Source organism: Myotis daubentonii, chromosome 1, assembly GCF_963259705.1.
Source record: "Myotis daubentonii chromosome 1, mMyoDau2.1, whole genome shotgun sequence".
Classification (NCBI taxonomy): Eukaryota; Metazoa; Chordata; class Mammalia; order Chiroptera; family Vespertilionidae; genus Myotis; species Myotis daubentonii.
Window position 1 is genome coordinate 45,170,462 of NC_081840.1, and position 12,107 is coordinate 45,182,568.

At 43.0% G+C, this 12,107-nt stretch overlaps 1 protein-coding gene across 2 annotated transcripts in view; it reads right to left on the reverse strand.

The window, feature by feature from the left end:
* HACD3 (3-hydroxyacyl-CoA dehydratase 3) overlaps positions 1-6,138 on the reverse strand; it is a 34,345-nt gene extending 28,207 nt beyond the window's left edge. Inside the window, exon 1 of one of the 2 annotated variants that reach the window (XM_059698255.1) lies at positions 5,853-6,136. In XM_059698255.1, coding sequence (XP_059554238.1) covers positions 5,853-5,939 — 87 coding nt within the window. In that variant the 5' untranslated portion in view covers positions 5,940-6,136. Of the gene's footprint in view, positions 1-5,852 lie in introns of both variants that reach the window. The other variant, XM_059698265.1, reaches the window with a different exon arrangement.
* Positions 6,139-12,107: the final 5,969 nt, after the last annotated feature.

Here is a 12,107-nt window from a genome sequence, read left to right on the forward strand (position 1 = left end):
TTAAAAAATAGTCTCCTTTTTATTTAAGTTGTTGGCATTTACCTTTGCTGCATGTGTGATCAATACATGCGCAGAAAAGAGTTATATAGTAAGCATGAGGCTTACATGAACTCCCAGGTACCTAGCACTGTGCCTGGACCATTGTGGGTGCTCAACGTTACCAAATTATTACATTACTTTACTCCTTTATACGTGGTTTTTGTACTGTGTTTCTGAACAGCTCAGACTCACTTAACCTTTATTATGAAATATTTGAAGCGATCGGTATGCACAGAAAAATACAGCAAACACCATTGTAGCTATCAGACCTACCTAATACACAGACACAAACCCAAACAGGCAGCCAAAATGGAGAGACAAAAAAAACAAGCCCCAAATGAAAGAACAAGAGAATTCTCCAGAAGACCTAAATGAAAATGACATAAAAAATTCATCAGACATAGAGTTCATAATAATGATGGCAAGGATGTTCATCCATTAGCATTTTGCTTTACTTGCATCAGCTTTTTTTTTTTTCTCCAAGAAATAAAGTAGATACGGGTACAGTTGTACAATTACTCAATCCCACTGCTCTCTCCCTCTCAAACACATCCCATTCTCACAGGTAACCACTATTCCAGAATTGGAGCTTATCACTCCCATTGTATTTCTTCTTCTTCTTCTTCTTTTTTATGTTTTTGTTGATTTTAGAAAGAGAGAAAGGGAGAGGGAGACAGAGAAATATTGATTGGTAGCCTCCATACACACCCAGACCAGCAACCGAACCTGCAACCTGAGCATGTGTCCTGACCCGAATGGGTGCACAGGACAATGAGCTGAGCCACACCAACCAGGGCACCCACTGTATTCTTTATTCACTTATAAGATGTTGGGTATTTACTATTATACAAAGTATTATTTTACATGTTACATAAATGGTTTCATACTGTCTATATAATTCTTGAGTTTACTTTTTAATTCATATTTCTAAACTATCGTTATAGATATGGGCAGTTCTGTTTCATTTATTTTAGCTCTTGTACAGTGTGGTACACAAACCATTGTGTAAACACATCACAATCTATCCATTCTTCTGTTGATAAGAATTAAGATTGTTTTTATTTTATTTATTTATTTTTTGCTGCAATGAACATGCTGTCTCCTTGTGCATGAAAGGAAGGGTGTCTCTAAGGAGCAAAACTTCCAAGGCATAAGATTATGTGCATCTTCAGCTTGACTAGACAGTGCCAAACTGTTCTCCAAACCAGTTGTACCAATTAATACTCCCACACACTGTATAAGAATGTCCCAGCGTTGAACATCTTTGCCAACAGTTGGTAATGTTAGACTTTTCATTTTCCACAACCTAATGTGAGAAATAATGACCTATCATTTTAATTTAAATATCCCTGATTATAAGTGAGGTCAAGTATCTTTCGGTTTTATTGGCCATTCTTGTTTCCTTTCACTCTAAACTGCTTTTATTACCTACGCCTTTTTCTATTGGGTAATATGCCTTTTCCTTATTGATCTGTAGGTAGTTCTTTATATATTCAAGATGCTAAGTCATTTGTCAGTGATATGTGCCACAATATCTGCTTCAAGTCTGTCTTAAATTTGTCAGTCTTTTTCTTTAAGGTTTATGTTTTCTGTGTCTAGATTAATACATTCATCCCTGTTTCAATACCATACAGTCTTACATATTTTCTTTTAGTTTTGCTTTATGCATTTATGTTATTAACCCAACTAGAATTGATTTCTGTGTATGCAGGCAAGATCTTATTTATCTTTTTTTGCCATTTGGATGACCAATTGTCCCAATACAACTTCCTGAATGGTTCATCCTTTCCCATGTTAATTTGTAAAGCCACACTGTCATACAGTAAGTTTTCTTATATGGATAAATTTCCAAATAGACTTCTGTTCTGCTGCTCTCATCTATGGCTTAATATCACAATAATAATCCCTTACACTTGAATAGCACACTAGAATTCACAAAGCACTTTCAAATCTAATATCCAATTCAAATCTCAAAACAATCCTGTGAATGAGGTGTTATTATTCATATTTATTTGGATGGAGAGGCCAAGGCTCACAAAAGTTAAGTGAATTTACCCATGGCCACCAGATAGTAAGTGAAAAAGCAAGGACTCAATCTCTTATCTTCAGTTATCACTCTTTCCACCAGACTCTATTGGGTAAGGACAAGAACCATATCTTTCAAACAGCTCCCACACACAACTAAAACAAACAAACAAACAAAAGCCTTGAGAAGTGAACAAATGCTTTGACAACAAAGGTTGCTGACACAAATCTGCCCATTAGGCTTATCTTGAAAATAAAGTCTATTCTTAAAGTAAGCCTGTCCTGGCTCCAACAGGCTCCTAGCTAGCTTCTTTGCTACAGCTCACCTCAAACACAGACAACGCTGCTATTGAAGGCTTTATTGCACACCATTCCTCCTCTCATCAGTAGTTTCTCATTAGCCACTAATCCTGCAGCTCCAAAGACAGAATAGAAACGTGAGTTTTTGTAAGTTGCATTTTTATTTTTTTAAATATATTTTATTGATTTTTTTTACAGAAACGAAGGGAGAGGGATAGTTAGGAACATCAATGAGAGAGAAACATCGATCAGCTGCCTCCTGCACACCTCCTACTGGGGATGTGCCCACAACCAAGGTACATGCCCTTGACCGGAATCAAACCTGGGACCCTTCAGTCCTCAGGCCAGCGCTCTATTCACTGAGCCAAACCGGTTAGGGCTAAGTTGCATTTTTAAACAAATTGATCTGTCTTTCAAAAAAAACAAACAACAACAAAACCCAATGGTTCTCTGTCTCAGAAAGGGAGGGGAGCAAAGCTGATGCCCCCAAATTGGAATTCAACACTGAAATTCACACATAAGCTATGGGACAGGAGAGAGCAGAAGGCGACAGAGAGCTGTCTAACAACCCAGCACCTAGATTAAGGATAAGAGTAGGTACTCCACAAGTGGTTTTCATTGAACAAATAAATGAGTTGCTTCATCCTGAGCCAGAATCACCGGTTTCACATGCCCTACATAGAGCAATGAATTAAGAAATTAAAAAAAAAAAAAAAAAAAAAAGCTCTAGCTGGTTTGGCTCAGTGGATAGAGTACTGGCCTGCGGACTGAAAGGTCCCAGTTTCGATTCTGGTCAAGGGCACATGCCTGGGTTTCTGGCTCAATCCTCAGTAGGGAGCGTGCAGGAGGCGGCCAATCCATGGTTCTCTGTCATCATTGATGTTTCTATCTCTCTCTTCCTCTCTGAAATCAATAAAAATATTTTTAATAAATAAAATAAAATAAAATAAAATAAAAAGCAGCCCCTGATATTCAGAAGTTGGCTTGGCACTCACAGCTAAGGCATGTTATTCTCCTACTGGACATAAACAATCTCACAGAATACCAACCTCAGACAAAGTTATTCTGAAACCTTGACTTTTGTCTGTGTAGGCAGACAGAAATTTGGCCAACATGTCACTCATAAGATACCAGACGCCCTTCCTCTCTGGGCCAAAATATGTGACTGCTACTTCCCTACCAAGTATTGACAGTTTTGTTCTTGTGCTAGTCTCTCTTCCCTATAGGTAAGATTTATTCAGATAACCAATCATTTTATGACAGCCTTTAAAGTGAATCCCACTTCCTTAGACCACCCCTGAATCACCAAAGTCCACAACCTCTAATCAGTTCTTTCTAAAACCCTCTTAAAACAGCCCATGATTGTATGAGGTATGCCTTCCCTTGCTGAAAAGAGTAATAACCCCAACTTGTTTAAGTAGTGTGTTCCTAGCAGTCTTTGGCTGGATGGTGTTCACACAGTACAAGTCAGAAGATCTAAAAGTCTATGCCTTTATCTTTCTAGAATTTTCTCCCAATCTCGGTTTGACAAGAATTCTTCATCTTATTTCTGGAAGTCATCTCTAACTAAACAAAAGAAAAGTAACAAATTCCTTTAAGACCAGGAACCTGGTTCAATATTCAACTCCAATTTTACCAATAAACATACTCATGCACAAAACTTTTTGTTTGTATAATACGCTTTCTTCTAGATAATATACCATTAGAAAGCCAAATCTGTCTGACTCATCTTTGTAAATCTGTAGCATCTCACATGTGGTAGAGGATTTATTTTATCAGTGGTATGAACATGTTGCTTTTAAACTAATGGTAGCTGAAATGGATGTCTCAGAATTACACACAGGAAATCCCAGAAAAGAAAAGGAAAAAAACTCAATTGGAGAAAAAAAGATTTATTTTTTCCCAAAAAAGTTAAAAAAAAAAATTTCTCTCCAAAATAAAATTCCATTTTTCTCCACCTTTACATTTCTTTAACTATGTTTCAAACATATACCTTTACATTTTTAAATATAGCAAATGATTGAGGTGTTCATGTTTCTTAACTAAAAGGTTTAAATCTCTTAGAAAATATAAGCATGATACATTCTTTCATTTGTCCAACTAACTCCCACTTCTTTCCACCACCACTACTTCCTTCCCTTTAAAAACACCTTTTCTGTTTGTAGCTTCAAAAGTATCCCAGAATATTATACCCTTATCACATGATACACATCTAGAGAGGGCAGGGTCTAAGTTTATTTAATTGGTCTACATAACGCTAAGTACTTAGAGAGACTGTTGTAACAGACCGGACTTTTCTTATCGATTGCTGGAAAAAGTCCTCTCTAGATAGAGGCTTCGATCCCCCTCTACAAAAACTTTGTTTTCTTCCTTTTTTAATTAAGATATCATGAAGCAGAGAAGAGCCAGCACAAAACATTCATTCACTCTCTGAGGCCAAAGTATAATTGGACCTGGTTTCACACAGTAAATGACACACCATGCAATGTTACCGCCTACTTAAAGGCATCCTGGCCAGTATTGTCTTTTCTCTTTCGATGGGAAAACAGGTTTCTATTCCGATGTAAAGATTAGATTCATCAAGTTCACACTCAAAGAACGCCCACACTTTGCAAGACAATATGCCAGACAGGCTGACAGATCCAAACATAACCTCAGAGAGCGTTTACGTGTCAGAGAAGAGGGAGTAAGGATGACCATAGAAAGAACATTCCAGACTGAAATTTCAGTTCCTCAAAGAATGGAATCCTGAACGGTTTGGACAAAAACATGGGGGTCCTCGGGTCCAGAAATCTCCAACACTGAGGAGACCTCAGCTTGTTCACACGGGGAGGAAATGAGATCAAACCTAAGTGCTCAATGCAACTTAAGATCATTTTTAAGTTCTCTATGCAACTCAGCAAACCTGAGCTCACAGCCTTCAGAAGAAAGGATAAAAATCATTTCTTCGAGGTCTTCTGGACTTTCAAGTTAACAAGCGTGATCTCCATCCCTGAACGGTTGGGGGGTGGGTGTGGCCCCTCTGAGACAGCGGCTGGCCTCCTGAAGGTCCGAAGGGACCGGACCGGCTGGACCTCGCAGGCCAGCTCCGGACGTCCAGCCACGGCCCATCGGGCCGCTGTCCCGCTGCGCCCTCCACCCAACGAGCTCATCCCACGCCTCCAACGGCCCCAGCAAACCCAAACCCTAACGGCCAGGCCTCCAGGGCCGGGCTCGGGCTCCATCAGGCCGAAGACTACGAACAAAGAGGAGGCCGGGGTCGGCCTCCGAGGCCGCCGCGAGACTCGCGCAGCCCCCGAAGGTCCCTACACTCCTCCCCGGGGCTGGACGCCGTGAGCGCACCGCGTCCCGGATCCCGCTGGTGCACTGCAGTCTCCCCTGCGCGCCCCGTAACAAAGGGGCAGGGGGTCCGGGTGGGTCTCGGCGAGTCCTCTGAGCCCCGGAGCCCCGGCTCTGCGCGCGTCCCGCCGCCCGCACCCGGCCTTTACCTGCACGTCACTCAGCTCCACGCGCAAGTACAGCTCGCGGTGCCGCTGAGCCCAGTAGACGTGCGGCGTCAGCACCTGGTTCTCCATGGCCGCACAGCCCGGGCGCGGGGGATCCGCTCGGGGGCCTCGCTGCCTCGGGCAGTGCGCGGCTGCAGCCGGTGATCGCAGGCCCAAACCCCCGCGCTCCCGAGGGCCCGCAGCCCGCAGCCTCCAGACGCCCCGCGCGCTCCGGCCGCACTTGCGCAGTGAGGAGCCGGATTGGCGGCGCGGGCTCCGGGGCTCAGCACCCGCCGGGCGAGGGCGGGGCGGGGCGGGGCGAGGGCGGGAAGGGGCGGGCCCAGGAGCGCGGGACGCCCTGGCTGGCTGCGGCCGCCTCGGGAGTGGCGCTCAGCAGGTGCAACGGGCTTTTCTCTTCTTTAGGGCGATGCTTATAAGTAAGCTTAAGCCCTAGCCGGTTTGGCTCCGTGGATAGCGCGTCGGCCTGTGGACTGAAGGGTTCCGGGTTGGGTTCCGGGTTCGATTCCGGTGAAGGGCACATGCCGGGGTTGCCGGCTCCATCCCCAGTGTGAGGTGTGCAGGAGGCAGCCGATCAATGATTCTCATCGCTGATGTCTCTCTCTCTCTCTCTCTCTCTCTCTCTCGCTCGCTCGCTCGCTCGCTCGCTCTCTCTCTCTCTCTCTCTCCCTTCCTCTTTCTGAAATCAATAAAAACATTTAAATAAATAAGCTTAAAATAAAAAACGCTGGTCAGGACTTGTCCCTCCCATTCTATCACTCATTAATTAAACATTAACTGGACGCCCACCTGGGCTGCAAAGCTAACAGAGAGCCACAGCAGTAAGAAACAGCCCCTGACGACCTGGAACCCTCAGTCTCTGAGACACAAGCAGTTACAGACACAATAAGGATGATGGTGGTTATAAGGGAAGCGGCGTGGGGTCAGGATGGACGAGTGTTCTCGGAGGGGAGCGCTAGTGTAAAGGATAGAGGTTTACAGCGCTGATGGAAATGTTTCATTCTGAGCTGCCCAATGACGGTAGCCACATGAAGCTTTTGCCTACTTGAAATGTGACTAGTGAGAATGAGAAACTGAATGTTTTATTTTATATATCCTAATTAATTTAAATATCCACATGTTAGAACTATACTATTGGATAGAGCAGACTTGCCTCTCGTAAAATAGGAAACCCAAACTCGAAAAACCACTAATTTATGTCTAATTTAAGCCACTTTCATCTCTAAGTCTGCCACCGTGAGAAAGCAACATTACTATGAAAACCAGAAGTCTGGGACAAAAATGGCTTATACTTCAGTTCTATTAGCACTCATTGACTTACCAAAGTGCTGAGCACAGGGATATAGACATGAAATGATGCCAGCTCTCAGGAAACATTTAGCTCAGGGGGTGGAATGTATAAAATATCGAGGGTTTTAATGTGGGGAATGTGCTGTGTTCACAAAGAGGCAGGAAGAAGGTAGGAACTGAGGGCTGTAGAGACGATGGCAGCCTTTCCAGAGGGAATCCTTGAGAGCTGGACAATGAAATGTGAGCTTGATAAGGGAAGAAGCAGAGGTAGGGCAGTGGAAGCACAGAGCAGGAGTCCAAAGGTGAAGGGATGTGGAAAGTCTGGCTGCTGGGGGTTAAGGACCTGGAGAAGAGATCTGGAAACCCAGGGAGAGAGTGGATTGGGAAAGTCTTTATTTGCTTCAGTGAGGTGTTTGTTCTGTATCCCACAGACACATGGGAGCCAAGGAAGTTTGTTAAGCTTAGATTAGCAAAATCAGATATGTGCTCAGTAGGATGACCTGTCAGTGAGGAGGAATTGGTAGTAGGCATACCAGTTGAAGGTGATATAATCTGCCAGGTCTGAGATAATGAATTTAAAAAAAATTATTTTTTTAATATTTTATTGATTTTTTACAGAGAGGAAGGGAGAAAGATAGTTAGAAACATCTATGAGAGAGAAACATCGATCAGCCGCCTCCTGCACATCTCCCACTGGGGATATGCCCGCAACCCAGGTACATGCCCTTGACCGGAATCGAACCTGGGACCCTTCAGTCCGCAGGCCGACGCTCTATCCACTGAGCCAAACCGGTTTCGGCAAAAAAAAATTATTTTTAATGATAAAAGTGCCCTGGCTGGGTGGCTCAGTCGGTTGGAGCATATTCCTGTACACCAAAAGGTTGCGGATTTGATTCCCAGTTAGGGCACATACATATGTTGCGGGTTCAATCCTGGGACGGGACACAAACAGGAGGCAACCGAAAGATGTTTCTCTCTAACATCAATGTTTCAAGCTCTCTCTCCCTCTCCCTTCCTCTCTGAAGTCAATAAAAATGCATTTTTTAAAAGCCAATAAAACATATCCTCAGGTGAGGATTAAAAACAAAAACAATAAAAGTATTTTAATTGCATTGCCTTTACTATAATGAAGATAAAATACAGGGTACTTTTTAAAATTATTATTTTTAAAATATATTTTAATATATGTGCTCTGACCAGGAATCAGGAACTACAACCTCCTGGTTCATAGGGGGAGGGTGTGCACAGGAGGGGGAGAGACAGAGAGAGAGAAACATCAGTGTGAGAGAGACACATCAATTGGTTGCCTCCCACACCTAGGTGCCTGCCCTTGACTGAATCCAACCCAAGACCCCTTCAGGCCACCCGGTTGACATTCTAATCACTAATCAAAACCAGCTAGGGCTACAAAGTGTTTTTGATCAATTTACACTCCCACAAGCAATGTTTAAAAGTCTCATTTGCTCTATAGCCTTGGCATTTTCATTCTTTTTTAATTTTAGCCATTCTTGTGGATGTGTTATTTTAAAAAAAATGAAAGAATTTTAATCCAGCACACTGAATCTTAGACTTATCAATTGACCTCTATCCAAGGTGAAAACTGTTAAGCAAGGAAACTGAACCTTGACATTTTGCCTCAGACGGTCCATAAGAAAGGTCCGTTGGAAAAGGTCCTGTCTAGCCTGGTTCAGCCACCACTAACCTGCTGGATGACTTCTCCAGGCCTGAGTTTCCACAGCTATCAAATGAGAGTTATATTCAGTCCCCTTCAATGTTCTTACCTGCTGTTTCTGAATTTTTCTGTGAAGAGGCCAACTATTGTAGACCATTCTCTCTAGTGGAAATGCAATCAGAAAAAAGAAAAATTGAAAAGGGGAAAAAGTAGCATCCAGGTAAACTATAAAGTTAAAAGATAACAGAGGGGGTAAAAAAGCAGAACCAAGAGGAACGGCCCACCTGAAGTAGGTAGGGTTTCATGAAAATACTAGTCAAATGAAAATGCAAATTAAGCACTATCTTTGTGTCTTATCTTATAGTCCTACCTGGTGTCCTGCCTTCCCAGCCCCTTTTGGCAGCCTGCCATTTCCTGACTACAATGCTTATGATCTGTTTCCTCAAATTATACATCTCCCTAGAGCAAGATTCCCTCCTTTTGGTATCCTGTAGCATCTAGCACAATGTGTTTCATAAAATAGATGCTTAAACTATATTTATCAATGATAATGCCCAGTGCTAAAAAAAAAAAAAGTTTAGTGGAATTGGCACACATGCTGAATGTAGGTAAGGGCAAAATGAATTTGTGGAATCGTTTTGGAAAGCAATTTTGCAATACATAGCAAGAGAAATGGAGATATTTATGCTGATTGGCCTAGTAACTTCACTTTTGGGGTTTTATTCTAAGAAAATAATTTCCAGGAAGGAAGATGTATATATGAAGATATTCATGGTGTTATATGGTGAAACAATGGAAATTACATGAGAATGACCAATTGAATTATAGTATAATTCTCAGTGGAAAAACTATATAGCTATGCAACATGGTGAATTAGAAACTAGCAATATTAAAAATGTTTATGATAAAAATATTTTAATTCTGATTACAACTTGTATTTTTGTTTTCCTCATTTATAACCTTTGATCCTTCCCACTTTAGGGAGCTAGCATGGGGCAACCACAGTCCTCTAGGAGTTGTAATGATAGGACCAGAGAACAGAGAACCGAATTTGTCTCTTTTAAGCCCAGCTGCACATGCAAGATAGAAAATATCTGGAATAACATATTGACTAAATAAAAGTTTTCCAAGTAGAGGAGGGAGGGGAAAGTCAAAAGGGAAGTAAGGGAGTACCTTTAAGAAGGAACCTGAGTCCTGCCCTCACCTTCCCTTAAGGCAGTGGTTCTCAAACTTCCTAATGCCGCGACCCTTTCATACAGTTCCTCATGTTGTGGTGACCCCCAACCATAAAATTATTTTCGTTGCTACTTCATAACTGTAATTTTGCTGCTGTTATGAATCGTCATGTAAATATCTGATATGCAGGATGTATTGTCACTGTTATAAACTGAACATAATTAAAGCATAGTGATTAATCACAAAAACAATATGTAATTATATATGTGTTTTCCGATGGTCTTAGGCGACCCCTGTGACAGGGTCGTTCGACCCCCAAAGGGGTCGCGACCCACAGGTTGAGAACCGCTGCCTTAAGGGCTTCTCCAAAGCAGAAGGGATAGTGATCCCCACCCCTCAAGGCAGATTTAGGGATCTAGGGAAAGAAAAGACCAATGCTGATGCCCGAGCACTGGTGCAAGGTGCTGGAGAAGCAGTGCCTAAGTGTAACAGCAGTGAGTGGAGGTGGAGGCTAAGAGCTGGCAAGGGAGGGCCTGAGGCTTCCTGGGTGCGGGTGCAGGTTCAGGAGAGCATCTGAGAAGGGCTAGCAGTTGAGGTAAAAAGGAGCAGAGTGTGTGGACTGACAACTGGAAACTGATGGCTAACCGATATTTAATTGGGTGCATGATGGGGGGAAAGGCCACACGTGAGGATTAGCTGGCATATTCATTTTCTTTTTTTTTTCTTTTTTAATATATTTTATTGATTTTTTTACAGAGAGGAAGGGAGAGAGATAGAGAGTCAGAAACATCAATGAGAGAGAAACATCGATCAGCCGCCTCCTGCACATCCCCCACTGGGGATGTGCCCGCAACCCAGGTACATGCCCTTGACCAGAATCGAACCTGGGACCTTTCAGTCCGCAGGCCGGCGCTCTATCCGCTGAGCCAAACCAGTTTCGGCTGGCATATTCATTTTCTAGGGCTGCCATAGCAAAGTAAAACGAGGTAGCTTAAACGATAGAATTTATTCTCTCACAGTACTAGAGGGTCCAAGTCCAAAGTCAAGGTGTCGGCAGGGCCCTGCTCTGAGGGCCCTAAGGACGAATCCTCCCTGCCTCGTCCTCGTTTCTGGGGGCTGCTGTCAGTCCTTGGTATCCTTTGACTTGTACCAGCATCATTCCAATCTCTGCCTCTGCTATCACATGGCCTTCCCTGTGAGTGTGTGTGTCCTAGGTCTTCACATGGCCTTCTTAAAAGAACACCACTCAGTGGATTTGGGGCCCACTGCAATCTAATACGATCTCATCTTACAAAGACCCTATTTCCAAATAGGTTCTCATTAAAGGTTTTGGGAGGATATGAATTTTGGGAGGATACTCTTCAAACCACTACAGCAGGGATAAAGGATATCTTAGCAGATCCTGGTATAGACCAGCGTCTAGTCATCATCCCTTCCAGCAGGAAAGATCCTGGGTCTGCCTAGAATTATACATTTTTTAAAAATATTTTTTATTGATTTCAGAGAGTGAGAGACAGAAACATCAACGGTGAGAGAGAATTATTGATTGACTGCCTTGTGCACACCCCCAACTGGGGATTGAGCCTGCAACCCGGGCATGTGCCCAGACTGGAATCTAACAGTGACCTCCTGCTTCATAGGTCAAAGCTCAACCATTGAGCCATGCCAGTCGGGCAAGATTATACTTTTTGCTATTAGATGAAATGGGTCATATAAATACAGGTTGAGTTGAAATGATAGAAAAACTAAGGGTATGAAATGTATGTGCACATCTGTATGTGACTTAAAAATGTTGCTCCTGCTACAAGACATGTCCCTCTGGGAAGCCAGGGTTCCCAGCGTTTTCTCTTCCTTTAACCTGGGTCATGCTCTAAATCCAGGAAGATATTAGTATGTGTTGCTGATGGATTGAGGTCCTCATAAGCCTCCCATCCTCTCCTTACTGGAAAGATCACAAGACATTCTGCTAAGATTCAGATATGCTTCAGTTCAAGCCTTTGCCTGTAATGCCTAAATGGATACATTCAAGGTTGCCAGGGGGCATGTTGGAGATGCTCCCCTTCAGCTTTCTCAGCGTTTGAGGCCTTTTAAGCTTGCCATAA